The following is a 15,135-nucleotide window of genomic DNA, read 5'->3' on the forward strand; positions in this document are numbered from 1 at the left end:
ACTGGAGTATAGTCTCAACAACCTCAGTTGAGAGACCAGATGCTAGGAGCTGTGCCCCCTCAGGGGCCATGCCCACAGCTTCCATAACTCCGGGCGGGGGGGAAGAATGGTGCCCCCCGCCTGAGAGAGGAGGTCCCTCTTGATCGTAATCTCCAGCGGAGAGCCGTCGAGGAGGGACACCAGGTCCCAGAACCATACTCGGGCCGGCCAGAACGGGGCTACTAGCAACAGACGGCTTCAGAACGCGGTCACGCAAGGGCGTTCCCAAAGCGAATCTCGACGCAGCTCGAGTTCCTGAAGGGGAACCGCTATTTCTATCTTTTGCTGTAGTGTGTCAGTAGGAAATATCCAGAAGAACTGTGGCAACGTCTCCAAGACGCTTCAAGAGACCTACCTGCAAAGCTCCCTGAGGGCAAAAGCTGCTTTAAACGCAAAGGATGCTCACACCAAATATTGATTTGATTTAGTTAATAGAAGTTAATTGATAAAGAAAATCTATTTATGACATTATTTTTGACAGCATCCTCATTTTACAGCTTTTTAACTTAAACTTTTAACAGTACTGTAGCTTTGCAGGTAGGTTTCTTGAAACATCTTGGAGACGTTGCCACAGTTCTTCTGGATTGAGTCTGTCTCAGTTTGTTCTGTTTCTTCATGTCACTCCAGACAGACTGATGATGATCAGATCAGATCTCTGTGTGCAGCACTGGCTGCTGTCAGACAAAAGCCTCACTGGATTATTACAATCAATGGCAAAATGAAATATAAATTTGCTACTGACACACTACAGCAAAAGATAGAAATAACTGACTTAAAACCATTTTTAGCTGGTGAAAATACTAGTGTTCTAATAATTTTGGCCACCACTGTAAATCTTAATCATTATCTTTACATAATATGTAATATAAGTAATGTAAGTATGTCATGTAAGTATATTTAAATACATGGTATGCAAGTTTAGTCACAATAGATTTGTCACACTGTGTTCCCATGTCTTGTGTTTTGTTCCCCACATGCTCCATGTCCTGGTTTTCCCTTGTGTTTCCTTAGGCCCATATTTGGTTCTTCCTGTTCCTGTCCTTATTGTGTTGATTTGATTCCAGATGTGTCCTGTTCATCTCCTAGTTATGTTCTGATTATTTAAGCCCCATGTCTTTCCATGTCCCGCGTCCGGTATTATTCGTCCATGTGCTACGTGTGTGTCTGCCTGCCCTGTGTTTCCCCGAATCAGAAGATTAAAGACTGTGTTTTTGAGTTTACTCCTGTGTCTCCTCGTTCCTCCACAGTAGCTGAATCATGACAAGATTATTTTAGCTTTATGCATTTTAAATGATTATTCATACCGTTTGGCCTTTAATCATTCTCGAAAGACAATGCAATTATGCAATTATAGAATGTAGATACACTGAAGTCCTACTAAAGTGGGTCCACTAAAGTGGCCATTTCAGTAAAGTTTAACTTATTCCATTTAACATAAATTTTAGCTATAATACATTTTAATTTAATTGTAAATAACATGCAATTAAGGGCCAGTTTTACTAAACAGGGCAAATTAGCGCGAGAGCGCAATTCCAAAAGAGCGCAGATGGGCATGGAAATTTTTGCGGGTGATTTACTAACAACACAGACACAACATCTCATTTACATATCGACCAACGAAATATACCAAGCACAGTGCAAATTAGCGTAGTTGCGAATAAACAACAAAGAAATAAATAAGCCACAGTACGTTGAAAAGAACCGGAGGCCAAAAAATGAAGGTTTGCTAGAAGTTTTGATAGAGCTGGTATTGCGTGACTCCTAGTTGAGGGTTCCAAGTCGTCTTTTATTTCCTGAAGCAAATTAAAAATAGCATGGCTTGGCAAATGATATGTTTGGATAATGTGTTCTTCTCGCATTCTAAATAAACTAATACTTGTGAAAAAATCCCCTCCCTTCTACCACGCACTCTCTGTTCTCTGCGGTGCCTCCTCTTGACAACAATAATTGATTGCAGCCATTTCAAGCGCAAAATAGTTTAAGACATGCTTTTTTGGGGCGTTAAATAATGGCGCAAATACCAATAATTTGATGAGCGCAAACGTTAGTAAAACGTGTTGCGTGATTCATTTGAATACTCTCCTCACATAACTTTTGCGTCTGAAAGGGAAACACCTAGAAATGCATATTCAATAAGGTCAGGTGCAAAAATGACTGGGTCCATGCCTTTTCAGCGCTAATTCTTCACTGCGCGTCTTTAGTAAAACCTGACAGTACTATTTTAACGCCAAAAGACGGTTTTCACAGCCGCAAGCTGTTAGTAAAACTGGCCATAAGTGTCCAAAAACTTTACATTCAGTTTGTACTTAAGTATATTCCTTTGAAGTATATTATTTCATACTAAATACTCTTTTTAAATGTATGTTAAAGTGTACTTATTTTCACATTTTGCTAGCAAATAAATGTTGATTATGAGATGCAAAGTGGTCTTCTTCAAGGGGACACTTGATGGTTCAAAAACTCTTCCATTGAGCAAGAACCATGCTGGAAAATAATTTCATAATTTTATTATAAAAGATACAACTTAAATTTTGGTAACACTTTATTTTAAGGTGTCCTTGTTACACATGTTACATGTACTTACTATTATAATAACACTTAATTATGCATAATTGCATGCAAGTAACCCTAAGCCAAACCCTAACCATACAGTAAGTACATGTAGTTAATTAATATTACTCAGCACTTAAATATATAATTACACTGTAACAAGGACACCTTAAAATAAAGTGCAACCTAAAATTTTAAATGATATTATTTAAAATAATTATGCAATTTTAAATAAAATAATTAAATATACAGTAAATACACTAAATTATATAATTAAATTATTTATATCCATAATATCTAACCAGCTAGGGACACGCTAGTGACAGCTAGTTCCCGAACCCTGCGTCATGCTAAATGTCATGCGAATGGTTTATTCACAGGTGTGCAGCGTGCTGGAGAGTCTGGAGCAGGAGTACCGCAGAGATGAGGACTGGTGTGGAGCTCATGATAAACTGGGATCTTCAGCAGAGATGGATCATGTGCTGCCGCTCATCAGCAAACACCTGGAGCAGAAAGAGGCTTTTCTCAAGGTCACCACTGAACTGAACTGATCTCTCAAACTCTCTATCAGTCAGCACAAAGTTACCAACGTCATAATAACAATCACAAAAGAGTCTCCTGCATCCTCCTGTTGAAAAATCCAGCATATGCTGGTTAGGTATGTTTTGAAGCATGGCTGCTGGTTTGAGCTGGTTCTTAGCTGGTCATGTGAATGGTCCTAAGCTGGTCCTGAGCAGGAGCTAGTTGCTTAGGACCAGCTTAGGACCAGCTTAAACCAGCTCAAACCAGCAGCCATGCTTCAAAACATACCTTTTTCAACAGAGCTTACAGAAGAGCAGGGACAATTTGTATCTTTATGCAAAATCAATATCAAGAACATTTAGATCCGAAGATCTCTAATTTAGATCTTTAAGAAATAAATCCAGCTCAGGCATTGGACTGTGTGTATGTGAGGCTCTGTTTTGGATCTGTAAAGTCTGCTGTGTTCCTCAGGCATGTACTCTGGCCAGGCGAAATGCTGAGGTTTTTCTGAAATACATCCATCGGAATAATGTCAGCGCTCAGGGATCATCCAGCAACCCCCGCGGCCCCGAGCAACAGGTCAAAGGTCAGAGCTTCAAAGCTGATTATATCACAATCTTATAAATATGTGTCCATCTTTTCATATTCTCTTTATTTTTTAGCTTAGAATTCTTCATTCTTGATTTATCCAGTCATTCATTTATTCATGTTAGTCATTTGTCGTGTGTGTTGTGTTGCGTTTGTACAGCCATCCTGAATGAACTGCTACAGAGAGAAAACAGAGTTCTGCATTTCTGGACCATGAAGAAGCGACGTCTGGATCAGTGTCAGCAGTATGTGGTGTTTGAACGCAGCGCCAAACAGGTGAAAACACTGAACTGCACTGCACTGTTTGTGTGTGTGCGTGTGTGTGTTTGTGTGTGTGTGTGTGTTTGTGTGCGTGTGTGTGTGTGTTTGTGTGTGTGTGTACCTGGTATTTATCACGTTATGGGGACCAAATGTCTCCACAAGTATAGTAATACTAGTAAATTTTGTGTCACGGTGCGTGCAGGGAGATGACGCGAGGACTCAATTGCAGGAGAAATGGTTATTTATTTTGATAATAAAAATGAAACAAAAACAAACTCAAACCACCCCGAAGGGGAAAAACAGACAGGCAGGCCTAAAGCTGCACACATGCAGACACGAAACACACACAATGAGAAATGACGGATCAGCACAGGATGACAGACACAAGGAGAATAAATGGGAACCAAATGAGGAGGCTAACGAGGGAGACACAGGTGGATCAACTTAAACTATAACGAGGTAACAAGATGGGAGGGGCAAGACAATAGACAGGAGAGAGCACATGGCGACAGACAAACACAACACAAGCCATGTGCTCACAGAACACAGTCATCTGGTGGCCCTCCTGGGCACACCCGCTGCAGACTGCGACAATGTCCCCATAAAACATGGAAACACAACATGTGTGTGTGTGAGTGTGTGGTGTGTATGTGTGTGTGTGTGTGTGTGTGTGGTGTGTGTGTGAGTGTGTGTTGTGTGTGTGTATGTGTATGTGTGTGTGTGTGTGTGGTGTGTGTGGTGTGTATGTGTGTGTGTGTGTTTGCAGACTCTAGTAACTGCACTTTTTTTAGTTTGTGTATTTATCTTCATCTGCATGAATGAGTATGTGTTGCGCTTTTGTGAAGACACACAGAAGACACATTCTTGACTTCTGTCTGCTATGATTTTTAATAATTGGTCACATGTGTTAGACAGCAGCATTGTACGGAGTTGTATTTCTTTGGCATGTACAACCAATGCTGTGAGAAGCAAAGTGACACACTGTGTCAAATGAAGTAGTTCGGTTTTAAAAAAATGCATTGAGACCTTCACAATTTTGTTGCGCTTCGTCTAGCAGTTTGTAAATGGTGACAAACAAAAATATGTTTCCTGTTTGTTATTATTTCCTATTTAAGATATTAAATAAGATACAGTAATGATTTAGCTTCTTAAGATATTTCATATCTTATATAAATAATTCATTTAAAAAAACAACGTTAAGATTTATTTAAAAAATGTTTTATTAAAAAATAGGTTAGATTGGTACGGAAGAGGATTAGGGCCAAGCAATAATAAAAAATGAAACCATCTCGAGATTAAAGTCATTATAATATGATATTAATATGAGAATAAACTCATTTAATTACGAGAAAAAAGTCATTACATTTCGAGAAAAAACTCGTTACATTTTGAGGAAAAAGTTGAAATAAAACTTTGAGAATAAACTTGTTAAATTACGAGAAAAAAGTCATTAAGTTTCGAGAAAAAAGTCTCGTAATTTAACAAGTTTATTCTCAACATTTCATTTCGAATTTTTTCTCGAAATTTACCGAGTTTTTTTTTTTTCTTTAAATTTAACGAGTTTATCTCAACATTTTATTTAGACTTTTTTCTTGGAATTTTACCACATTTTTCTCGAAATTTAATGACTTTTTTATCGTAATTTAACGAGTTTATTCTCAAAATTGTATTTCGACTTTTTTTCTCGAAATGTAACAATTTTAATCTCGAGATGGTTTAATTTTTTTATTATTGTTTGGCCCTATCCGTAGATTGGTACTTTTATTAAAGGACATTTTCATATTTGTACGCAGATGATCTTTAGTGTTACAACCTTCCCCAGTCACACCATAAAGTCATCTGAGTCTACTCATAACTCAATAATATGAAACAATAATATATATATATAAACCTTAAGCTCTATGGAAGATATTTGGAAGAATAAAGGTAAAATGCTGGCAGATATAGTTCCTTTACATTACATTCAAATGATTTGTTCACACATTCACTTTATTCTAATATTAGAACATTCTTCATTGGGTGTTTTTGATTCGCTGAAGAATGTTTGGTGTGTGTGAATCCCAGACCTCTCAGGACACTTGAGCTGCACAGACTGATCTGTGCGTTGATTGGGATCATCTGATGGAGTCTGTCTGTCTCTGTGTCAGGCGTTAGAGTGGATCGAGGAGGCAGGAGAGGTGTATCTCGCCTCTCACACGTCCCCTGGAGACTCAGTGGAGAAAACTCAGGAGCTGCTCAAAGAATATGAAGAAGTCCGCGTCTCTGCCAAGGTACAGAGACACAAACCCTTCCCCTCACCTCTTCCTCCTGCATTTACTATTAGTCTCTAATGCGTGACACATACTGCCACATCAACCTTTCAAACAAGTCATTCTCTCTGAGGGACTTTTAAAAGATTGTCACTTTGCACGACATGACGCGTGTTGAGCATAAATGATCAAACCACACGCTCACACACATAATGTTCATGTGTGACGCAGCAAACTAAAGAGAAAGTGAAGATGTTGATCCAGCTGGCAGATAATTTTGTGGAGAAGGGCCACACGCACGTCACCGAGCTGAAGAAGTGGGTGACGGCAGTGGACAAGCGCTACAGAGATTTTTCCCTGCGCATGGGCAAATACCGCTGCAGTCTGGAGAACGCTCTGGGCATCAGCTCTGAGGTACTGCACATAACCAGCAATAATAATAATTCATTCATTTATTCATTAGTTCGTTCATTCGTTTGTTTGTTTGTTTTATTTCTAGCCCCTTAACCTGCACTGTATCGCTGATAGAAAATTGCTTGTTTTATATAAATTAATTAATCAATTAATTTTTTATAAACTATATACCTACTTTTATACCTAACTGTATATCAGTACTTTATAGCAGAAGCAAAAGTAAAAAGCATAAGGAAGCAAGTTTTTAGGCAATAATTATTGTTATATTTTAGCATCTCTGTCTGTGATCAGATAATTTTAAGCTGCTAAACTCTGGGAAAGTTTTTATTTAAAATATATTATAACAAATATATATAATTTATTATTTTATTATTTATTTATTTATTATATATATATATATATATATATTGAGCCAGGCAGTTTATTTATTTATTTATTTATTGTTAATGACAGTTTTTTAATGGTTTTTCATGGTGAAATTTAAAAAGTTTTAAAGTAGTTTATTTTTTGCAGTAGTTGTTAGTGACATGGCGTGTAACCAAGAATGGTGTCCCATACTCTGAATACACAACATGAGTTAATCCACATATGACAGCCTCTGAACTTGGTCAAAACTAATCTTATATACAGGCACTGGACTAAAAATACATTAAATCAGTCATCGCTCCCAAAATGAATTCAACGGGTCATCTTGTTAATGCTATAAATTAATTACAAAATTTCATCATGAACAAGAACATGAACAACAATATATCACATTAGACCACAGAAATTCCAAAATGACATTTCCCTTACATTCAACTTCCAAAAGTGCATTAATCTTTGCCATGTTACATTCATTTAGTTAACTAGTGCTATACGCTGTATTACCAAAAACATAAATGGCAATAATAAACACTTACACCAAAGTGTTTTGGAACCCAACTCTTCATATATATATATATATATATATATATATATACATATAATTTATTCATTCATTTTGTTTTTTTTTATTTTGTTTTTTTGTAATATGAAAATTAATAGGAAATTATTGTGCTTTTAAAAATAAACTCTTTCCCAACCCGTTCACATTGCTTTTGTTTTATTAGTTGAACACAGTTGAAATGGAAAGCACATCTAATGCAGTGTGTTATCTTGTGTGTTCAGTATACTACACATTTTAACAAATAGAGCATACACAGCAGCAGTGTTTTCTGAACATAACCATGTGGATTTTTTTTTGTGAGATCTGATTGTGTGTCTGTGTGTTTCAGGATAATAAGGATCTGGAGCTGGATATCATTCCAGCCAGTCTGACTGACCCAGAGGTCAAACTGCGTGACCCCAACCACGAGATCAACGAGGAAAAGAGGAAATCAGCCCGGAAGAAAGAGTAAGGGATCCTACAGAGCCTCCAGACAGCAGCTCCACACACACATCACAGTTTCAGACTCTTAGAATCGCTCTCTGCTTTGTATCGTTGCAGGTTTATTATAGCAGAGCTGTTACAGACAGAAAAGGCTTATGTGAGGGACTTGCATGAATGTCTAGAGGTAAGTGTTTCAGTTTTATTAATATTAATAAATATTTATTTAAACATTTTTGCAGCTCTACCTTTAGGTCTTCTATATCGCTGTCTATATATGTACATCAAAATCCATTGTTTTAAAAGAAATACGTTTGCCATGATACGACCCGTGTAAGATCCTAAGGTCTTTATTGTACATTGAGATATTGCATGCCAATGATTGCAGACAGTAAATTCCTGCGTCTGTGATTTATTTATTAGACGTATTTGTGGGAGATGACCAATGGTGTAGAGGAAATCCCTCCAGGAATCGCCAACAAAGAGCACATCATCTTTGGAAACATCCAGGAGATTTACGACTTCCATAATAAGTGAGTTTTTCTCATTAAATCAAATATTAATGACATTTTTAGCCCATAAGCCACTGAGCTTTTTATCAGCATACACACAGTTTTCTTATTTTTGCAGAGGAAAGAGGTGACTAATATGCTTTCCAATTAAAATGATACATATGCAAATTGTGTATCCCATGTGATATGAAAATTCAGTGATTACGACTCATTTGCATGTTGTGTTGTGTGTATTATAGTATATTTCTGAAAGAGCTAATCAATTATGAGCAGTTACCTGAGGATGTGGGCCATTGCTTTGTTACATGGGTGAGTGTTTCAAAATATTGCATTTGCTCAGGAAATTATGTTATTGTTAATGTTGTGCACCTAACAACTTTTTTCAACTACAATTTTTAAAGCAAACTATTTATAAAAACGATTTATTTATTTATTTGTTTGTTTATTTGTTTATTGATTGATTGATTGATTGATTTGACAGTTTCCTTATTATACATGTTATATATATTTACTAGAATAATAGCAGTAAATTATGCATAATTACAAACAATTAACCCTAACCATATAGTATGTATGTAATATTCTGTATTGTATTTTATTTTATTTTATTTTATATATAATAAAATAAAATAATATAATATATTTATTATTTTATTTATTCCAACTAAATGATTTTATTACAGCAAGAATTCTGACAATCAATTAAACACTGTGAATATTCACTGAAATTAAATATGACAGATCTTTTAGTTTTCCTTTGATATGCTGAATTAAAGCTTGTGTGTTCGTGTTTCAGGCTGATAAGTTTAATATTTATGTGACGTACTGCAAAAACAAACCAGATTCCAGTCAGCTCATCCTAGAGCATGCTGGGAGTTTTTTTGACGTAAGTACACACGAGTTTTCTAAATCATCATTTTGATGACTCCGAATGTATTTTGACTTCTTTTGTATCTTCAGCAATTTGCTTACATGTGTTTTTTTTACATAGTAGTAAATTTAGCTGAAATGAAATTACTTTTTGATCACTATGAAGTGGTCAGTAGATGGAGTCAGTGAGTGAGTCATTCAGTGGGTCAGTGTGTGAATGGTGCTCTGTTCATATATGATGATTGGTTTTGTCTGCTCTGAACAGGAGATTCAGAAGAGACATGGTCTGGCCAACTCTATATCATCATACCTCATCAAACCTGTGCAGAGAATCACCAAATACCAGCTGCTGCTCAAGGTACCGCGTGTCTCCCAGACATTCAGTGTTTGCTATGAGAAGGTCAGACGTTGTGTTCGGTGCGCTGTGTAGTGTTCAGTACAGTGTGTGTGCTTACAGGAGCTGCTGTCCTGCTGTGAAGAAGGCAAAGGTGAAATTAAAGACGGGCTGGAGGTCATGCTGAGTGTCCCAAAGAGAGCCAATGACGCCATGCACGTCAGCATGCTGGAGGGTACAACATCACCGAACACACACACACACACACACACACACACACAAACACACGTTTGTTTCTGTGAATTGTGGGGACTTTTCATAGACTTCTTTAACTTTTATACTGACCAAACAATATTTTCTATCCCCTAACCCTAAACCTACCCCTGAAAGAAAACCTGTTTGCATTGTTACACTTTCAGATAAAAAAAATTACTATTTTTTATCTTTTTTTGTTCAGGTTTTACTATTCTTGCATAAACACACACACACACACACACAAATTAATTAATAATAAAACTGTCATGAAGTAAGTAACATTATATCTGTATAATTTGTTGCTATTTCTAGTTCTAAATAAAATATAATAATACAAGTATTGTTCTTTTAAGAAGACTTCTAGCTTAATTGAATTAATATTATGATTTAAATTCTAAATATAATAAATATAAAAAAATCATATAATATGTTTATTTCTCAAATAAATAAATGAGAGCAAACAGAAATAAATCCTTTTTGAGCCCTGTTTAAAAAAAAAAAAAGTGAAAGTGATAAAGTATGGAATTAGTGCTCTGCATTTAACCCATACAAAGTGCACACACACACATCGTGAACACACACCCAGAGCAGTGGGCAGCCATTTTTTTGCTGCGGCGCCCGGGGAGCAGTTGGGGGTTCGGTGCCTTGCTTCACACACACACACACACTTTCCACAGATGCGCTAAGCCTTCAGCCTCTGACGTGATGTTTTCTTCCTCAGGTTTTGATGAGAATCTGGATGTTCAGGGTGAACTCATCCTGCAGGACACCTTCCAGGTGTGGGACCCCAAATCACTGATCCGTAAGGGACGAGACCGCCACCTCTTCCTCTTCGAGATCTCCCTCGTCTTCAGCAAAGAAATCAAAGACTCGGGACGATCCAAATACATGAAGTTGTTTACAGTTTTTTTTTTAACTGCTTAAACACAAAATCTTTACTTGTCACACAATTTCTGAAACCTGACACTCAAACACCAGAACCTCACACCAAATCTGCAAAACCATACTCTAATTATCGGCCTGTGACTCCGTTTTCAATTTCATAAAACACTTTCTGCAAAACACAACACACAATTCTCTATGTAACACACACAAATCTAACAGGAATTAATATTACGGCAAAGGTGTTTGCAAATGTTTGCTTTTGAGATGTGTTTGTGATATTTTGAATGCAGTGCTTCATTTTGCAAGAGATGTGAGGCATTTTACATTTTGTGTGTGCAATTCTTGGATTTGTGTGTGAAGCTTTGAAAATGTGTGTAAGTTGAAAAAAAAACTGTAAGATAATAGAGAGAAGTCTTTTATACTCACAAAGCATAATAGTTAACTTTAATCAAAATTAATGCATTGTTGCTGAATAAAGACATTTGTTATTCTGTCTTTTATTGCACATTGTTGTTGCAAATATGTGAAAATGTCACTAAGGTAAAGTTATCCAACAAGTTAACAGATGACGGTTTGCCAAAATTGTCCAGATTTAAGTTTTAAAGCCATTCTTTAAAATTGGTTGAAAACTAAAAACAAATAATTGTGTCCTTCAAACTGTGCAAAATGTATAATCCATGAATTAATAATAAAGTATCTGTATAATATTTCTAGTTCTAAAGAAGAAAAAATAATAACAATAATTTTTTTTTTAAAGACTTTTGCCTTAAATTAATATTATGATTTAAATATTAATATAATATTTAAAAAAATCATAAAATATGTTTATTTCTCAAATAAATACATAAACAAGAGCAAGCAGAAATAAATCCTTTTTGAGCCCTGCTTTAGATCATTTCAATGTCATAAACGAAAGGAAAGCCCCATGGGAGGGTCAGTTGGTGCACACATGAACACAGTTATATCTGAATTTTACATTTCCCATCTGTTTTACCACATTGTGCAACTCTGTTAAGTGTTTCCACACATACCTGGAAGCAGCCCCGGCAGGTGTGTGGACCAGATGGGGCGTTTGTCACCCCTCTCTCTGTGCTCAGTGTGCCTGTGAACAGATCCAGATGTGCCTTTGGTTTTCCTCTGGTCATCTGGAATTGTCTCGCAAACACAATTTAAGACTCTACTTTTTTACTGAGGAAATGCTTTCAATTTTGTTGTTCCGCTTTCAGTTAAGTTCACTCTTGGGTTATCTCACTCTTAAATACTCCATATTCTTATCCTCTTAAATACATTTTCCATGCATACTGAATTAATTTTAATATCTGTTCTGATTTTTCTGCGTTTGCAGACTTCTGAATTGGGGGTGACAGAACATGTGGAAGGAGACCCGTGTAAATTTGCCCTGTGGGTGGGACGCACACCCTCATCCGACAACAAGACTGTCCTCAAGGTACATTATTCACTCCTATTTTATTTACCATTTTATTAGAAGTAAATTACTTTTAGAGTGGTAAGTGTTCGTAAACACGTTCCAGTCAGTGAAACTGCTAATGAGCAAAGATTTTCATAAACATTTCCTGCTTTTTTTTGTTGTCATGATTGTTGTGTCGTACTGCTGTCCTGTTGGAGTATAACACGGATCTTCTGTTTTTAATGCGCATGACTGTGTCTGTGTCAGGCGTCCAGTATCGAGGTGAAGCAAGAATGGATTAAAAACATCCGAGAGGTCATCCAGGAGAGAATCATTCACCTGAAGGGGGCGCTGAAGGAACCAATCCGCGTTCCCAAAACCCCAGCCAAACCCCGTAACAACAGCAAGAGGTCAGACGCTCTCTACCGTTGCACACTGATCTTACATACTCTACACACACAGTCCTAAAAATGAATATAATCATAATCTCAGCTCTCAGAGATACTGCAGTTGTAAATGCTGCTATTTGTAGATTCTGCTTTTTTTTTTTTTCATCAAATCATTTGTATGTTGCTTTGGATCAAAGCATCTGCTAAATGACTGAATGTAAATCTGTAGAAAGAATGAGACCAAACACTATCCATGAATATTCATAACCATTTATGCATGACAATGCAGGAGGCTTATGCTCATGTATAAACATTTGCCATCTTGTCTCTCCTCACGCAAGCTTCGATTGCTTGTTAAAATGTGTGCATATGGGAGTAAGGATGCGCAGTGAAGCCAATATCTGTTGCAATAGTACAATTATTTGTATTTGTATTCTGATAAAGCTGGATGTGGGCAGGGAAAGTTTGAAAAGAAAGAATGTTTGTCCCTTTTTAAATGTAATTCTGTTCTCTTCATGGTTCACATATAAACATGCCTGTTATAATTATAACTTGATTCCTTTTTAGTACAAAATGTCTGTAAATATATATTTTTTTAAAGCCATTTATGTATACATATGAACACATCGGAAACAGCGAAGCGACTCATTTTTATTCTAATCAGATCTCATTAGAAAATTAGTAATAGTATGAAGTTGTGCTTTCTAATGAATTTGTATGATATGATTTGTACAAAACATACAATTTTTAGAAAAAAGCATGAAGCTCCACCCCTAAATATAACAATCAGTGGGGTGTAAGCAGATGCAAAACGAGATCTTACAAATTCATACGAATTAGTCACCAAATGTCAATAGTTATGAATACAATGAGATTGGGTCACTTTTGCGTTGTCTGAAATACTGTGCTGTCAGCTCTCCTGTTATCCAGCAAGAGCAAGGACTGACTGTATCTAATGAATAGTATTCTTTGTTTGAATTCGTTTAAAGTATTCAGCTTCGGGCACATCCCTAATCGGGACTTTTATTTGTGTGTTTGGTTGCAGGGAGGCTGGTGAGGATGCTGACAGTCAGGGAGATGGCAGCAGTCAGCCGGACACAATCTCCATCGCATCCAGAACCTCTCAGAACACTGTGGACAGTGACAAGGTACGAACGCACAGATCTGACCTCTGACCTCTGGAGCTGCTCTCGGTTCTACTGACCTGAGGCATCAGAAGCAACACACAGGGGCCAAACTTTGAGTCATTTAGATATCCTTTATAGACATATTTGAATATTGTACACACTATATATACTACTTTTTTTTTCAATACAAAGCTATAAAAAGAGTTAGAGTAGCATACTAGAATGCAGGACTTTCCACTAAAAATCAGACCCCAACTCCAGACCCCGCCCCCTGAAGGGTCAGGTGATCAGTGATTGACAGGTGTATGTCACACAGGGTTTCCTTGCTTTAGTAATGGAGCAGGGGCTGTCATGCTCCAGCACAGATGATGAGTACAGCGCTCATGAGCGGTAAACAGATGTGTTAGACAGTCATGTTCAACCATGAAAAGTCTCTTCAAACTGTGTGCTGGATTCAGCCCTCAGAAGAGCTATGAGACGCCCTATCAAATCAAAGTAAGACACACTGAGCACACGTGTTTGTGCTGGTGTTTTAGGCACTTCCATAATAGCTTGTGGTGTTTTATGAGCTGTGCGTGTTTGTGTTGTGAGGTTAGTTTGTTTTGGAGATGACCGCATCTCTGTGACTTGCTTTTGCTCAGAGGAGAACGTGTGTTACCAACTCTTGACTCTGTTTGAAGAGTAGCACTTCCTTCACCAGTTTCCTCCTGCTGGGATTTTAAAATACTCTGCTCTGACTGAATTTTACACAACTATATGTTGCCTATCCTTGGCATTGTTGGGTTGTTTTGTAAAAGAGGAAGCAGCAGAGTATATTTATGCCTTAATACTGTATTTGTGACTTTATAATGAGACAGTGGAGTCTCTGAATGCAGTAAATTGTTTTGAGATGGACCATGATGGCTGACTACTTGAATAATCATCCAGCAACCCGCTAAGTCTATTTATTCTAGATTTAGAACTTTAGTATGCGAAAACTTTCTCATACGTTTTAATTATAGGCTGTGCTGCCGTTTTTTACCAGTTTAATTTGAGATGTTTTTTCATAGTTTCCACTCTGCCTGAATGAATCAAAACTTGGTGACTTTTTATAGAAATGCAATCTGAAGGGGGAAAAAGCTAGTCTAAATGATTATTCAAAAAATTCACACCTTGGCTTTTCATGGTCAAAATTAACCTACCATGGGAAATGAATAGGTAAATATGGAAGCCTGTTTCCGCCACTAAATAAAAAATAAAACAAGGTAAATGCGAAAAAAAATTCTCACAATTCTGACTTTTTTTCTCAGAATTGTATGATATAAACTCGCAATTCTGACTTTATAACACACAATTGCGAGATATAAAGTCAGAATTGTGAGAAAAAAACTCACAATCGCGACTT

The 15,135-nt window shown here is 36.8% G+C and overlaps 1 protein-coding gene across 1 annotated transcript in view; it reads left to right on the forward strand.

Moving 5' to 3' along the window:
- Window positions 1-13,772, forward strand: part of LOC107734488 (kalirin-like) — a gene marked incomplete at its 3' end in the record, with an annotated part of 179,489 nt that extends 165,717 nt beyond the window's left edge. Inside the window, exons 18-33 of the mRNA XM_016546460.1 lie at window positions 2,970-3,119; window positions 3,583-3,697; window positions 3,860-3,975; window positions 6,108-6,230; window positions 6,441-6,623; window positions 7,880-7,998; window positions 8,092-8,158; window positions 8,395-8,504; window positions 8,723-8,792; window positions 9,280-9,369; window positions 9,619-9,711; window positions 9,811-9,922; window positions 10,664-10,845; window positions 12,173-12,274; window positions 12,503-12,645; window positions 13,670-13,772. Coding sequence (XP_016401946.1) covers window positions 2,970-3,119; window positions 3,583-3,697; window positions 3,860-3,975; window positions 6,108-6,230; window positions 6,441-6,623; window positions 7,880-7,998; window positions 8,092-8,158; window positions 8,395-8,504; window positions 8,723-8,792; window positions 9,280-9,369; window positions 9,619-9,711; window positions 9,811-9,922; window positions 10,664-10,845; window positions 12,173-12,274; window positions 12,503-12,645; window positions 13,670-13,772 — 1,878 coding nt within the window. The remainder of the gene's footprint in view (window positions 1-2,969; window positions 3,120-3,582; window positions 3,698-3,859; window positions 3,976-6,107; window positions 6,231-6,440; window positions 6,624-7,879; window positions 7,999-8,091; window positions 8,159-8,394; window positions 8,505-8,722; window positions 8,793-9,279; window positions 9,370-9,618; window positions 9,712-9,810; window positions 9,923-10,663; window positions 10,846-12,172; window positions 12,275-12,502; window positions 12,646-13,669) is intronic.
- Between the last annotated feature and the right edge of the window lie 1,363 nt (window positions 13,773-15,135).

This window comes from Sinocyclocheilus rhinocerous, unplaced genomic scaffold (assembly GCF_001515625.1).
Source record: "Sinocyclocheilus rhinocerous isolate Xijiao unplaced genomic scaffold, SAMN03320098_v1.1 scaffold340, whole genome shotgun sequence".
Classification (NCBI taxonomy): domain Eukaryota; kingdom Metazoa; phylum Chordata; class Actinopteri; order Cypriniformes; family Cyprinidae; genus Sinocyclocheilus; species Sinocyclocheilus rhinocerous.